Source organism: Sus scrofa, chromosome 6, assembly GCF_000003025.6.
Source record: "Sus scrofa isolate TJ Tabasco breed Duroc chromosome 6, Sscrofa11.1, whole genome shotgun sequence".
Lineage (NCBI taxonomy): Eukaryota > Metazoa > Chordata > Mammalia > Artiodactyla > Suidae > Sus > Sus scrofa.
The window spans coordinates 72,925,970-72,940,487 of record NC_010448.4 but is presented as its reverse complement, the minus strand read 5'-3'; the positions used below and the strand labels follow the sequence as shown (position 1 = coordinate 72,940,487).

General features: G+C 51.1%; 1 protein-coding gene across 1 annotated transcript in view; it reads left to right on the top strand.

Moving 5' to 3' along the window:
• Positions 1–10,404, top strand: part of LRRC38 (leucine rich repeat containing 38) — a 35,355-nt gene extending 24,951 nt beyond the window's left edge. The window contains exon 2 of the mRNA XM_003127597.5: positions 4,457–10,404. Coding sequence (XP_003127645.2) covers positions 4,457–4,710 — 254 coding nt within the window. The 3' untranslated portion in view covers positions 4,711–10,404. The remainder of the gene's footprint in view (positions 1–4,456) is intronic.

Genomic DNA, 14,518 nt, shown 5'->3' with positions numbered 1-14,518 from the left:
TTCTCTTGCTGCTGCTGTGACGAGCTCTGTGATGGTTGATTTTAGTGTCGACCTGTATCATGGTATTTGGTCAGCCATCATTTTGGGCATGTCTGTGAGGGTATTTTTGGATGAAATGAACACTTGAATCAGTAGACCGAGTAAAGCAGAGACCCTCCCTAATGTGGGTGGGCCTCGTCCAATCAGTTGAAGGCCCCATTAATGCACAAGGCTGACCCTCCTTCAAGTAGGGGGAACCCCTCTTGCCTGACTGCCTCATGCTGGGACATCAGTTCTTTCTTGCCTTTGGACTTGAACTGAGACGTTGGTTCTTCCCAGGTCCTGAGCTTGCCGGCGTTCAATCTGGGACTACATCATTAGCTTCCTGATTGCAGATCTTGGGGCTTGTCAGCCCCATGGTTGCGTGAGCCAATTCCTTAGAATAAGTCTGTGCATGTGTATATATTATATACATGTAATATATATATACTTTATATGTATAATATATATAACACACTTTGTGTATTCTCTCTCTCTCTCTTTCTCTCTCTCTCTCTATTTATATATATATATATATATATGCATCCTATTGGTTCTATTTCTCTGGAGAACCCTGACTAATAATGGGTACCCTCCTCAGATATCTGGAGTCAGACATGGGTACCATTTGAAACCTTGAAATCAGAATGACACCAACAGCAACTTTTGCAAGCATGCGTGATGGCCAGGCACTGGGAAGAGCTTTTCAGAGATGCCCTCGTTGCATGCTCACAGCATCATCACAAGATAGTGCTCAGGGAGGTGGGACCTGGCCCAGGGTCAGGAAATCTGGACATGGAGCCAGGGCTCCTCTGGGGGGTCTGCTCTGACACGCACCAGATGGTTTCCCTCCACACCTGACTAGTATCCATGAGGACGCGGGTTCGACCCCTGGCCTCGCTCAGTGGGTTAAGGATCCACCTTTGCTCATGAGCTGTGGTGTAGGTTGCAGACTCGGCTTGGATCTGGCGTTGCTGTGGCTGTGGAGGCTGGCAGCTGTAGCTCTGATTGGACCCCTAGCCTGGGAATGTCTATGTGCGGTGGGTTCGGCCCTAAAAAGACAAATAAATAAATAAATTAATTAAAAGACTCTCTGCCTGGAAGGAACTTGTTCTGCGCAGATGGGGCTGGTTGCAGCCTTAGGTCTCTCTGCCCCAGAGAGTAGATGGGATGGCTTAGTGACTGGGGTCAACCCTGGCCCTGTTGTCTCCTGGCTGTGTGAACTGGGGCAAGTCACTTGACTTCTCGGTGTCCAGTGTGAACATCTATAAGTGGGGTTGATGAGAGGCTTGCCTTTGGGTTTCTCTGAGGATTATGTGAGCCAAGGCATGCAAAGCCCTACGAACAGGGCCTGGCGCACAGGCTGTACCCCATGAGTCCTGGCTCTTATTTGCTATTCTTCACTCAGACAACTCAGGAGGTGGGCTCAGGAAAGGAAGGAGAACATTCCAGATGAAGTAAGGACATCAAAGGGACTCCCCTCCTCTCCTCCACAGGCCCTGCTGCCCATCCTCTCTCTTCCTGTCTGGACCAACTCCCAGAGACCCCACATTCTCCTCTCAAGCGCTCTCTACTTTTCCTGCCCCCCTCACTTTCTCTCCTAAGATGTCACTATTTGTGCATTTGTCCTGTTGCCCTCCTATTAGATCTAGATTCTTTGAGGCCAGGGTGTCTTTCTCTCCCCCCCCCCTTATTTCTTCCTTCCTTTATTCTTTCTTTCCTTTTCGCCTTCTCCTTCTCCGCTTCCTGCTCCTTCCTTTCTGGCTGCACCTGTGGCAAGTCCTCTGGCCAGGGATCAAACCCACAGATCCTTAACCCGCTGCATCACAAGAGAACTCCACCTCACCTCTCCGTCTCCCTCCCTCCCTCTCTCTCTCCCTGGTATCTAGCACAGAGCTTTACCCATTTTGTTTAATGCGTGAAACCCTTAGAACAACTAAATGTCTGTCTAGAACAAAGAGTAGCCCTGCCTCGGGAGGTTTCCTACTTAGCTGAGTATTTCAGTCTTAAAGCAGCAGGTCTCAACCAGGGAGTTCTGTTTTCTTCCTCGCCCTCCTCCTGGGGACATGTGGCACTGCCTGCAGACATTCCTGATTGTCACACTGGGTGGGGATGAGACTGGCATCTCGTGGGTAGAGGGCAGGAATAACGATAAACATCCTGCAGTGTGTAGGGCAGCCCCCTATATCCAGGAAGTATCCAGGCCTGAATGTCAGTAGTGCCAAGGTTGAGAAACCCTGGTTTAGAGTAACTCCTGCAGGAGAGGAGAGGGGATCCCAAAGTTAGACCACCCCAGTTCCCGAGTCCTGCAGTCGGCCTTGAATGTGTCGCGTCCTTGGGGCACCCATGCAGTGGTGCCCTGCCCCCCGCTGCTGGGTCCTGCTGACTTTCATTTCTCTGCCCTTTGTGCGCTCCGAAAACCCATTAAGTCAGTGTATCTTATCATGATGGCTCCATCGAGCGTGGATCCAGAGTCCCACTCCTGTTGGGCTTGTGCGTGGCATTTTTCAAGCACGCCTGTTTCTTCTAACAGAGAAATGTGAGATGGCATTTTCTAAAAGTGTTGCTTTGCAAAAGTGCCAAGCCTAATCTCAAGGCACAAAGAATGTGGTAGAAATCAGAATTGACTTGGGGAGTTGTGGCCAGCAAAGGTTGGATTTAAACAGCAGGCTCTGTGCTGTGTTGTTTTGTTGGGGTGGTTGTTTTCCAGTTAGTACAGCTCAATGAAGAAAAGCAAAGGACTTCCAGGACACTTCTCTGGGTAAATCAGTAAGAATGTGTCCCTCACCACCAGGGAATTAACCACTTCATCTGTCACCATCACTCCTCTGGGTGGCAGCCCCGGAAAGAGAGCCTAGGCGTCCTATGCCCTTGGTCCTTCCCTTCTTGGCTTTTCTCGCCAGCCCCCCACCCCCTTTCTGTTCCATTTGCAGGCATAGTGTCTACAGGCCAGGTTTATGGAGCCAGACTGTTTGTGTCAGAGGTCAAGCTAGGTCGCGTACTAGCTGTGCTGCTTTGGACAAGTTACATCATCTCTCTGAGCCTGTTTCCTTGTCTGTAAAATGGAGATGATAGAAGGACATACTCCATGGAGTTGTGAGGATTAAACAATGTATTGTGTGTGCAGCACTTAGAACAGTGCCTGGCCCGTGGTAAAAGCTCACTAAATAGCATTTATTGTTGTCCTGAAGCACTTTTCTCAGCACATACCCAGATGTAATTTTTTTTGGATCTGTGGTTTGAAATGTCTTTTTAAATTAACCAAACACTTTTGAAGTGAGATTTTAAAGGGAACCCCAATATATAAACAGAGTTTATGAGGACTTCTCTGGTTAGGGGGTGCTGAGCATCCCAGGAGCTCTCTCTCAGGCCCCTCCCGCAGCCCCTCAACAACTAGAGGATAACGTTAGGCAAGGGTGCCTCCTGGATCAGCGGCATCAGAATCACCCGGTTATTAGAAATGCAGAGTCGGGGGCCCCACCCCAGACCAGCTGAAATGGGTTCTCCAGGGGTGGGGCCTTGGAATATGCATTTCCACATAGTCTTTGGGTGATTCTGAAGCCCACGGGAGCGTCATGCAAGCTTCATAACTACATATTGAAGGCAACGTTTGGATGTAGCTTTGTTTTCCCCACTCCTGCCAAGGGGAAACCCTTCTAGGTTTGTGAGTCGAGTTTCTAACTCCTCTGTTGGGTTTCCCCCGGGGTGGCAGTGAAAAGGAGGAAGGCATCAGATTGGGGAAGCTGCCCTACAAACGGGAGGGCTCCACCTCAGGCTGGCACTGCCCCGCATCCCACCGACTCTGCCCTGACCTCTGTTCCACCCCAGAGGCTGGGTATTGCCTGGTCTGGATTAGGGTCCACAGAGCTTCTAAACCCTAAAAAGATTTTGCTTCCTTCCATCACCACCCTGAGTGATTCAAAATCAAGAGTTCCCCTCCTTAAAGTAGGTCAAGGGAGATCAGCATATTCTGAGGTTTCTTCCATGGTGATCACTCTGTGTCTTAAAGAAAAAAAAGTTTCAGAGTTCCTGCTGTGGCTCAGCGGATTAAGAGCCTGACTAGTATCCTTGAAGATGCAGGTTTGATCCCTTGGCCTTGCTCAGTGGGTTCAGGATCTGGCATTGCTGTGACTGTGGTGTAGGCCAGCAGCTGCAGCTCCGCTTCTACCCGTAGCCTGGGAACTTCCATAGGCCACAAGTGCAGCCCTTAAAATAAAAATAAATAAATAAATAAAATAAAATAAAATAAAATAAAATAGAAAAAAAGAAAGTAAAGAAAAGAAAAAAGGTTAAATTCCATTCAGGTCAACTCTTCCCTCTTTTGGGGTTCGAGGGGATGTGCTTGCTTTGCACTTGGTCATGGCTCACCTGCCCAACGTTTAGGCAATCCCCAGCTGCAGCCTAAACCTCTCTCTCGTTCTGTTTGCCTTTCTCACAGGCCTCGATGAGATTCAGTGCTCCCTGCCCATGGAGAACAGGAGGATATACCTGCACGAGCTGTCGGAGGCCAGCTTCAGCGAGTGCAAGTTCAGCCTCTCCCTCACAGACCTGTTCATCATCATCTTTTCGGGCGTGGCCGTGTCCATCGCCGCCATCATCTCCAGCTTCTTTCTGGCCACCGTGGTGCAGTGCTTCCAGAGGTGCGCCCCCAACAAAGACACGGAGGACGAGGACGACGACGAGGATGACTGAGCCACCCCCTCCCCTTCCTGGATCTCCAGAACCCCAGCCGGTGGCTCCCCTCCGAGAAGAGGGGGAAACGCTGAAAGCAGAGAGGAATCGACCACACCCTCAGTGGCCCGAGCAGCGCCTGCTCCGAGCATTGCCCCCTGGGTGCATCCGGTGAGACCTCCGAGCCCAGAGTTTAGGATCCGCAGAGCAGAGGAGACCAGGAAGACTTCCTGGAGGAGAGCCCGCCTCTCGGCTGGCTTAAGGGATCCGTTTGGGGAGGAGATGGCCGAGGCAGGCTTCCGAGCTGCCGGCTGAAAACAGCGTAGGGGATGTGAGGACTAGGAGCTCTCGCCCACAAAGGCGACTCTGTGTCATCCGTTCCTCCGACCTGGACTTGGGAGGCCAGAAGCTTCCCCTTCCTCCCGAGAGGCAGCAGCCCAGCCGGTGGGGATAGGAGGTCAGGTCCGTCTCCACGGGAGCAGGACTTCTGCTCCTTCCGGAATAGGCGTCAGCCACCTTGGGATGTTACCCAGAGAATGACCCCACGTGTGGCTAAAACGGCACCGAGGAGAAAGCCTAAGGCCTGGCCAAGGTGTTGGTTGTTATGTTTGGGTGAGCGGGTTGCAAAAACTTTCCTTGACAGAACTCAGACCCTGATCCCTGATCCTTTCCCTGAGAGATGGCAACTCGTAAAGGGACTGTCGTTGCGATGGCCTCTGCTCACTCTTCCCGCTGAAGCCCAGCCATGTGGTTCCTGGCTTGCCCCGCCCCTCGCCCCGCCCCTCTCCCCACCCCTCCCCTCGCCCCTCCGCGGACAAATAAGGCCTGAGCATTCTCTGCGCTGGGCACCTTTCTGTTCCGACTTGTCATCTCTGGAACTTGCAATAAACTTTCCGGGAGGCCAGGCTGCCCAAAAAGCAGGTTACCTTGGACCAACAAAAATGTTAAAAACAAAACAAAACAACCCTGGGACTTGGCTTCTGAAAAACCTCCATCAGTGGCCTTAGGGTGTGTGTGACACTTCTTTGGAGCATAGGCTGTGACAGGCAGTGTTTTCCAGGATGGGGGTTGCAGGGCTTTGATTCAGAGACAATATGAAACAATGTCATCCACTCAGCAAGTTGATGCGACATGACGGGTATTAGCAGCATCGGACCTTGCTGGGGACTGACGATCAGAGGAGGGGCTGGAAGAAGATCTTGGGATATTTCTGGGAATCTCCTCTCTCTTGTTTCCCGTAATATACTCCGTGCGGCTTCTTCCTCCACTGCTCCCTTGGATCTTTGCATCCACAGAGAATTCCTGAATGTGCGCTCAGTGCACTGGTCCGGGCACTGTGGCTATGCCTTCCATGCGGAAGACGGCGCCTGGGTATTCTTATGGGCGGAGCATGAAACAAACAAGCAAACAAAGCTGTATTGGCCTGTGGTGGTAAATACTACGAAAGAAATAAATGAGGTCCGGAGACAGAGAGTAACTGGTCGGAGCCAGTCAAGGGTGGGTAGTTGGTGTATTAGCCAAGGCTCCCGGAGAAACGGAACCAAGAGGAGATCATCTGTTTGTCGTTCCATCTCTCTGGTTTATGAGGACAGATGGAAAATGAGAAGCCCCACACTCCACAGTCAGCCAGCTGGAGAGGCAAGGACTGCTGGTGGGGTAGTTCTAGTCTGAGTCCAAAGGCCTGCGAACCAGAAGAGCCAGTCGTTAAGTGGGTTAAGCTCTAGTTCCCGGACAGGAGAAAACTCAGCTCCAGCAGTTAGGCAAAGCGGGAGGGAGGAGGGCGGGAAAGGAAGATGGAGAAGGAGGGAGAGAGACAGAGGGAGGGAGGGAGAGTGAAATTCTTTTTTTAATTAATTTTTTGTTAAAGTGTAGTTGATTTACAATGTCATGACAGGTTCTGCTGTACAGCAAAGTGACTCAGTCGCATTTGCATTCTTTTTTTTTCTTTTTAGGGCTGCATCTGTGACATATGGAAGTTCCCAGGCTAGGGGTCGAATAGAAGCTGTAGCCTGGCCTACACCACAGCTACAGCAATGCCAGATCAGAGCCACGTCTATGGCCATGCTGGATCCTTAACACACTGAGCGAGGCCAGGATCAAAGCTGCATCCTCGTGGATACTAGTTAGGTTCTTAACCGTTGAGCCACTATGGGAATTCCAATATGCATTCTTTTTTAAATATTATCTTCCATCACGGTCTGCCCCAGGAGACTGGATAGAGTTCCCTGTGCTGTACAGTAGGACCTTATTGCTTGTCCATTCTAAATTGGATAGTTTGCATCCACTAACGCCAAAGAGAAATTCCTCTTTCCGGCACCTCTGCAGAAATGCCCCTCTCCCAGATCTCCACAAGTGTCATTTAGGTCTCAAGTGTCCCTCCCTTCACACCACCCTGTCTTATTTTCTATGTAGCCTGTACCATGGTGTGAAATAACCCCACGTGTTTGTTGACATATTTATTGTCTACCTTTCTGGACTAGAGCACAAATTCAGGCCATCTGCGTCTCCAGCATTTGCACAATGCCTGGCACACAATAGTGGCACAACCAGTAGGCAGAAGAGGTGAAAGAGCAAACGAATGGATCCCAGGCACTGTGCTGGAGACCCTGCAAACCTGAGTTGTACTTCAGCCGCCTCACAACTCCAGGGGGAGCTGCTATTATCCCCATTTCATAGATGAGTAAGCTGAGGCTCAGAGAAGGTGGTGGATGCAAGGACAGGGCAGAGCCAGAACAAATTCCTGGCTCTTGGCCTCCAAAGCTTGTGCTCTCAGTTGATGGGATAACAGTTCATGTGTGTTGTGGGCACTCTCTGTGCCAGACGTGGGACCAAGCCCTCCGTGCAGCTCACACACCCTGTAAGGCAGTGTATTCATCAGGGTTCTTCAGAGAAACAGAACCAAAAGGGTGCCTTTATATAGGAAGGGATTTATTTTAAGGAATTGGATTGTGGAGGATCACTAGCCCACAATCGGCAGGACTGACCAGCAGCCCGGGACCCAGGGAAGAGCCAGTGTAGCCGTTCAAGTCTGAAGGCGTGTACTGCACCTCCCCTCTTGGGGGAGGGAGTAGTCAGTCTTTTTTTTTTTTTTTTTTTTTCTTCTTAGGGCCACACCTGCAGCATATGGAAGTTCTTGGGCCAGGGGTCACATCAGAGCTGCAGCTGCCAGGTTACACCACAATCATGGCCACTCTAGATCCAAGCCACATCTGTGACCCATGCTGCAGCTTGCAACAATGCCAGATCCTTAATCCACTGAGCAAGGCCAGGGATCGAAGCTTCATCTTCAAGGAGACACTGTTGGGTGCTTAACCCACTGAGCCACAATGGGAACTCCAAGTCCTTTGTTCTATGAAGCCTTCAACTTATTAGGTGAGACTCACCCACATGATGGAGGGCTATCTGCTTACTCAAAGTCCACTGATTGAAATGCTGCTTTCATCTAAAAACACTCGCATAGAAACATCCAGAATAATGTGTTTGACCTCAGGCGTGGGTACCATAGTTTAGCCAACTTGACAAGTAAAAATAAACCATCACAGGCAGGTAGCATTGTCAACTCCCCTTTATGGATCCATTGCCTCTGTGTGGTCTTTGAGAACTCTTGATTTGTCCTGGGAATGACTCACTGGTGGATATAGCTGGTAAGTGATGGACTAGGCTTTGGCCACAGTGCTCTGACCACTGCATACCTTCTCTCCATCCAATTGCATTCCCTCCTCAGGCCAGTAGGAGCAGGCCTGGCAGGGGTGGCACAGAGTGGCACATTTCTGGGGCCCGTGTGCTGGGCTCCAGGAAAAAAGTAGCCTGTTCTTGCTGGATGCACCCAGGATGAATTTATTTGGAGCCTCAAATTCAACATTTCAGACCCATTTAGGAGCATCAAAACCACCAAAATACCTTGTTTTACTGGCTCGCTCTCTTTAAGATCTGTTGATAAGAGGGTTCTGGCAGCATCACACATGAATTCATCTCATTGAGAAGACAGAGTATCACCAGTACAGCCCTTGGACTGGGGCAATGGGCCCCTATTTTGGGTCTAGTTTTTTGAGGGGCCCTGTTCCAGCCCTCCTCCAGCTGTGCATTTCCTCTGGGGTGAAGAGTCAGTGGGGTCAAGGGCACACACCAGCCCAGAACCAGTGTCCTCTTCTAGGTACTGAGGACGAGGACCCCAGAATTCCCTGCACAAATGACCCCAGCCTTGGGGATGGGCCCCTTCCCAGCATCTCCCCTGCAGGGTGGACAGAGTGGCCAGGGAGCGGATGATGGCAGCAATCTCAACAGAGGCTGGATTTACAGGCTGGGGCATCCACACACGTGTACACAAGACCCCAGAGGCTCAGGATGGAGCCCGGGCTGGGAAGAGAAGGGGGGGGGCTCGGATGGCTCAGCTCTCCCCACACTGCCATCTTCTCCTGGTGCAGATTTCTAGCAATTCAAGAATCATCATTTAAACCTGGTCTTCTGAGTCCCTGAGAAGGCATTTTTGTCAAGTCAGCCCGGAACATTTTCTTAGCAGTGTATCTTTATTTATGATCTATGAATGTTTAGATATGGGTGTGAGGAGGCTATCTGTATTCTTGTCCTGGCTTCGAAGATATTACACATAGGCCTGGATATCACAGCCAGACCAAAGAGCAGCCACACACCCTGGCTCTGGCCCTAAAACCAAATGCTACTTCTGCCCTGCAGGGCTGGTCCATAGGAGCCTTTATACAGAAAGGCTGAAAAAATGTAGGCACACTGATTGCCTTCACCAGTGATGGAGAGGCCTTGCATTGAGCATCCGTGCTTCTTCCTCCCCATCCGCCTTCTCCTCCCCCCAAAAATGTTATAGGCTTGAATTCTAGGTGCAGTCAGTGGCTGGATACTGGAGGCGGGTGGTTTTTCTACCTTTATTACATGTAACTGGACCCTGGAGCACATCAAGGTACTAAATTTCCCACCACCACCGACTGAGCTGGCCACAGGCCCTGGGCCTTGGCCATAAAATCCTTTTTAGTGGCCTCTAATGTCCTCGAGGGTTAAGTAATTTATTATTTGTAAAATGGTCTATTCCCGTGGAAACCTCCCCAAAGCAGACCCCCATGGGTTTCATTTGCCTGCAACCAACAAGGTAGGTTTGTTCTTTAAGACTCCAGGCTATAAACGCACATCCAAACTTTGCAAAGTTTTTCCACATAAAAGAATTTTTAAAAAGAAACAAGAACACTGTTCTCTGCTGTTTGCAAATGTGATCCATTTTCTGAAAACACGCCTTCCCAGGGTGTGAGTGAGTTATTATATTTTTGCCTTGGAGAAAGTATAACGTACTTCTCTGGTAAAACATCACGCCTGTGCTCAGGACTGTTAGTCCAGAACTCACTTGCTCTCTGGAGATCATTTGGTACCCAAGCTGGAAGCGCTTTTCCAGAACAGACACGCTATCCTCATTGGAGCCTCTGCCTGTGAATATTTGGAGGGAAGTAACCACTGGTCAGTGGCCCTGAAAGGAGCCCTTGGGGTGGAGGGTAAGACTGCCTGTCCCCATAGCCAATGCCCTGGGCTGTGCCTGGGACCCACCGGGAGCCTCAAGCCCTTCCCTGTGAACAGAGACACACTCACTTGTAGGCAGATTCCATTCGCACAATGAATCAATGGGAGGGGCGCCTCTCCCCTTCCCCAGAACCCTCCTCAAAAACGCTTGAGCTTTCAAAGAAGAGGGTACCATCCCAAGAAAACAGGATCAAAGCTCGAATCCCAGCATCAAATAAGAGATGCTGAGAGCCAGCCGTCTGAAGAGGTACCACGGGAACTCCGTTTCTATTTCTATGTGTTGAAATCAGCCCTGTCCCGCTGTCAGGGGCCTGACAGACCTGCTGCAGCTGAGGCTCGAGTCTACATAAATGTCAGAGGCCACTTTTGCACGCAGGTCCCGGGGCTTCACGCACTGGGAACGTAAATGAGGCCAAATCAATCCTCAGATTACGTTGTCCTGCTGGATCCCACTTGCCTGGCTGCAAGTCAGTCAAATATCTTCCTTCCCCCATCCCCCAACCCACAGACACTAAGTATTTCTGGGAAGGGGGAGTCTCTCTTGGGCTTAAAATCCAGTCTGACTTGGCATCCACCAAGCGTTCATTGTGTCTGCTGAGGGCTCAGGCTTGCCCTGGGCAGGGTGGCCTCCACCAGCCAGGGGCAGCTTCCTAGGGATCCCTCCCTACACCATTCCTGCCCTGTCCCAGGTGTTTGATCCCAGAGGGCTCACACTCGCCCTGCAGAACCACGGTGTGTTTCCCCCAGAAGCAGGGACAACTTCCTATGGTGGGGTCAGAGCAGACCCTGGGCCAGGCTGAGAACCAGACCCCTAAGAGCCTCCCACTTTCCCCATCTCTCCAGCCTCCCCTGACTGGTTTCCACTCAGGTTTATCAACCTGAGCACATAGATTCCCCAGGGCAGGGCTGCCCCCACCTGCAGCCATTGTAACCAGCTAGCTTCCCAACTGGATGAGGCTCAGGTTGGACAAGGATACAGACATCTAAGCCATTGGGCACCTGGGTTCTTTTCTGTTCGAGGGCAGAGGCTGCAGGTTCTGCTGAGGCTGGGAGAAACTCTGGGCTCTCCACCCACCAAGAGCTGCCCAGAGAAGGTGAGAAATGCAGGGGCAGGATGCCCCCCGCCCCCCAGGGGGCTCTGAGCCAGCACCATGGACCTCTCCCCAGAGATGCTTCATGAGGTCAGAGCCAGTGGGTCACCATCACTAAACACCAGCCCTTGACCAGGCCTGGCAGACAGGAGCCCTCAATTGTTGCCTGGACAGGGGAACACACAGACTTTCCCATCTGAAGAGGGTCACACCTGTGGGCTCCCTTAAGGAAGAAGGGAAGGGAGGGAAGAAGCAAAGTCCAAGGGAGTGAGGAGGCAGGCAGAGTCCAGGCTAGAGTCCACGTTGGCTGATGGCACTAAACTCACAGCCACTGAGATGGTCCTAGCAGAGTATTTGGGAGTAGTATTACCAGAGTATTAAAATAGCAGAGTAATAAAACATTCTGGCACGTGAGTACCAGGGTATTCACATTCCAGCTGGGGAGCAACCAAGCTGGCCCTGGCATTGTGGGATGCTGCTGGGAGTGGTCCCAAACTTTGCTGACCTGCTCCCCAGCACCTCCCTGCCCCTTCTCCATCACTCACACCTTTAAGCCATTTTGCACTCCTTCAGTCAAGGGCCCTTGCAGCTGGCTGTCCCCTTAGCCTGGGAGGCTCCTCCACTAGTCTTTGCTCCTTCTTGTCATTCAGGTCTTAGCTCAAAGGCTTATTTCTCAAAAAGGCCTTTCCGCTCATTCCAGCTGAGGAAATCCGCACCTGTCACCCTCCAATGCCTCCTCGCCCTGTTTCATTCTCTTCACAGCACTCATTGTGTGGGCTTCTTGGGTTTTGTCTGCTCTTCTTTAGGGATTGTAAACTGTGAAAGCAAGGTCCATGCTTGTCTTATTTACCTTGTGTGCCCAGGGCCTAGATCTGTTGTGGGCTTGACAGGAACCTTATAAATATTTGTGAAGTAGATGGATGAGGTAGATGGGTATGTGGATGGGTAGATGGATGGATGGATGGATGGATGGATGGATGGATGAATGGATGAGTGGATGAATAGGTGAGCAGATGGTTGGATGGATGGATAGGTGGATGGATGGGTAGGTAGATGGATGGGTAGGTGGATGAATGGGTGGGTGGATTAATGAGTGAGTAGGTGAGCAGATGGATGGATGAGTGGATGGGTGGTGAGCAAATGGATGGTTAGATGAGTAGAATGAAAAACTTCCACCCTTTCTAAAAACTTGAAAATCACTCATAAAATGTGAGGCACACAACCAATGAAGAATGCACAAGTCATAATGGGTATGTTAAAGGGAAGTGCATCTTCACCTTGCAGAGGGCACAGTTCTGAGTCTTGGGCTGCAGTAATGTCAGGAACCCCTCATGGCGTTTCCTTCCTTCGCAGTTGCCCATCCTGGTTGTAACTCTGAAGCCTTCTCCTCTGCCCAGTGTGATCTGCTGATTACAGATGCAAAACTCCAGACTTCACCCCTTGCCTTTCGTCTGAGAGCTGGGAGAACAAGCCCCCCTCAGATCACCATGTCCTGTGGGGCAGAGGCTGCGGCTGCCTCCTCTCCTCTTTGGCCCCTTCCTGGCGTTCTCCTCTCCTTGGCACGGCCAGCCTTGGCATCAGCATCTGGGTACTGAAAGATTTCCATTCATGACCATCTGATCCCTAATTATTTCTGTTAATTACTTGGACAGCTTTCCCAGCAAAAAGGACTCAGGGAGGGGAAGAAGGAGGTGTTATTCACCTGTCCTTGTCCACCACCTGCCTTGAGAGGGAGGAGGCTGTGTACCATTCAGGTTATTCGATTTTCCAGAGATTTGCGCTCAAGGGAGGTCAGCCTGTCACTTTGATGAGTTCCCTCTAAAAGCTTATTCTCTCGCTAATCCTGAATCTTCTAAAGTGCTTGATTGCTTGTTGAGGGGAGCAAGTGTGATGGCAGGAGAGGGTGGGGAGAGGCAGCGCAATGTGGAATTAACCGCCTCAATTATTCTGGTCCCCACCCTCACTCCCACATCCAGGGAAAGGCCTGCACGGAGCCACTCCGCCTGGAAGAGAAGTCCAAGCAGGGCATTAAACGCCTGCAGCTCCCACGCCCCTCAAACCAGCATCAGACACATCGTCAAACCCTGCTCCTCTCTGGTTCTAGGGAGAGTGTAACAGGCTCCCAGGTCATCTGGCTTTGCACTTTCCCTTCATTTCCCCCTACTTGCGCTGCCTAAATCCTCCTTGTCCTAGATGATTCTTAACTGGGACTCACTCATTCATTCAACACTTGTTAAGTGTTTCCTCCGGCCCCCCCGTACAGGACATACAGCAACGCAGGACCAAGAGGCTCTCATCACAGGCAGTTTTCCACTAGATCATAAACACGTGATCATAACAATGTGATGAGTTAGACCAGGGAGTTTTGGTGCCTGGGGGGCCCAGAGCAGGGACCAACTCAGGGTGAGGGGTCAGGAAAACTCGTGATCATAACAATGTGATGAGTTAGACCAGGGAGTTTTGGTGCCTGGGGGGCCCAGAGCAGGGACCAACTCAGGGTGAGGGGTCAGGAAAACGGTCCTTAGTGAGATCTAACAAGTCTGTCCAAAGCCCCGCACAGGGAGAGGACCAAACCCTAGTGGGCTTCTAGAAGTGTAAGACCATGTCCCTAGGAAGACCCCAGTGGCCCCCCAACCATCAAATGCCTGCCTGGGAAAGCTCTATGCCGGGAGAATTTATCACTGTTCCAGCCAACCCCTGGCTGACATAGACCCCAACCTCCCTTTCTTAGAGATTTATTAAAAAGGGCTTACACTTGCGAACCCTTCCTCTGTCCCTTTGAGGTGTATATGTAGGTGTATCCTACAACCCAGGGATGTCCAAGCCCTTCGCAAGTACAACCTGGCCACCTATCCCCAGTGACAGACTGTGGCACTAAGTGAAGTTTCTCCTGCATCTGTCCAGCCTCCTTCCTTCTGACCATTCAGTTTTGCCCAGCTGGCACTCAGCTTGCCCTGCAAACTCCCTGCTGGGCTGGTTCAGGGCTGCCCAGCCCTTCTTGGGGACCAAGCGCATGCTGCTGCCTCATGGCTTCTTTGTTCCCATTTAAAAGATCAAGATATCAGGAGTTCCTCTCGTGGAGCAGTGGAAACTAGTATCCATGAGATGTGGGTTCAATCCCTGGCCTTGCTCAGTGGGTTGGGAATCTGGCATTGCCATGAGCTGTGGTGTAGGTTCTCCAAGTCTGTTTGAGCTCCAGCCAT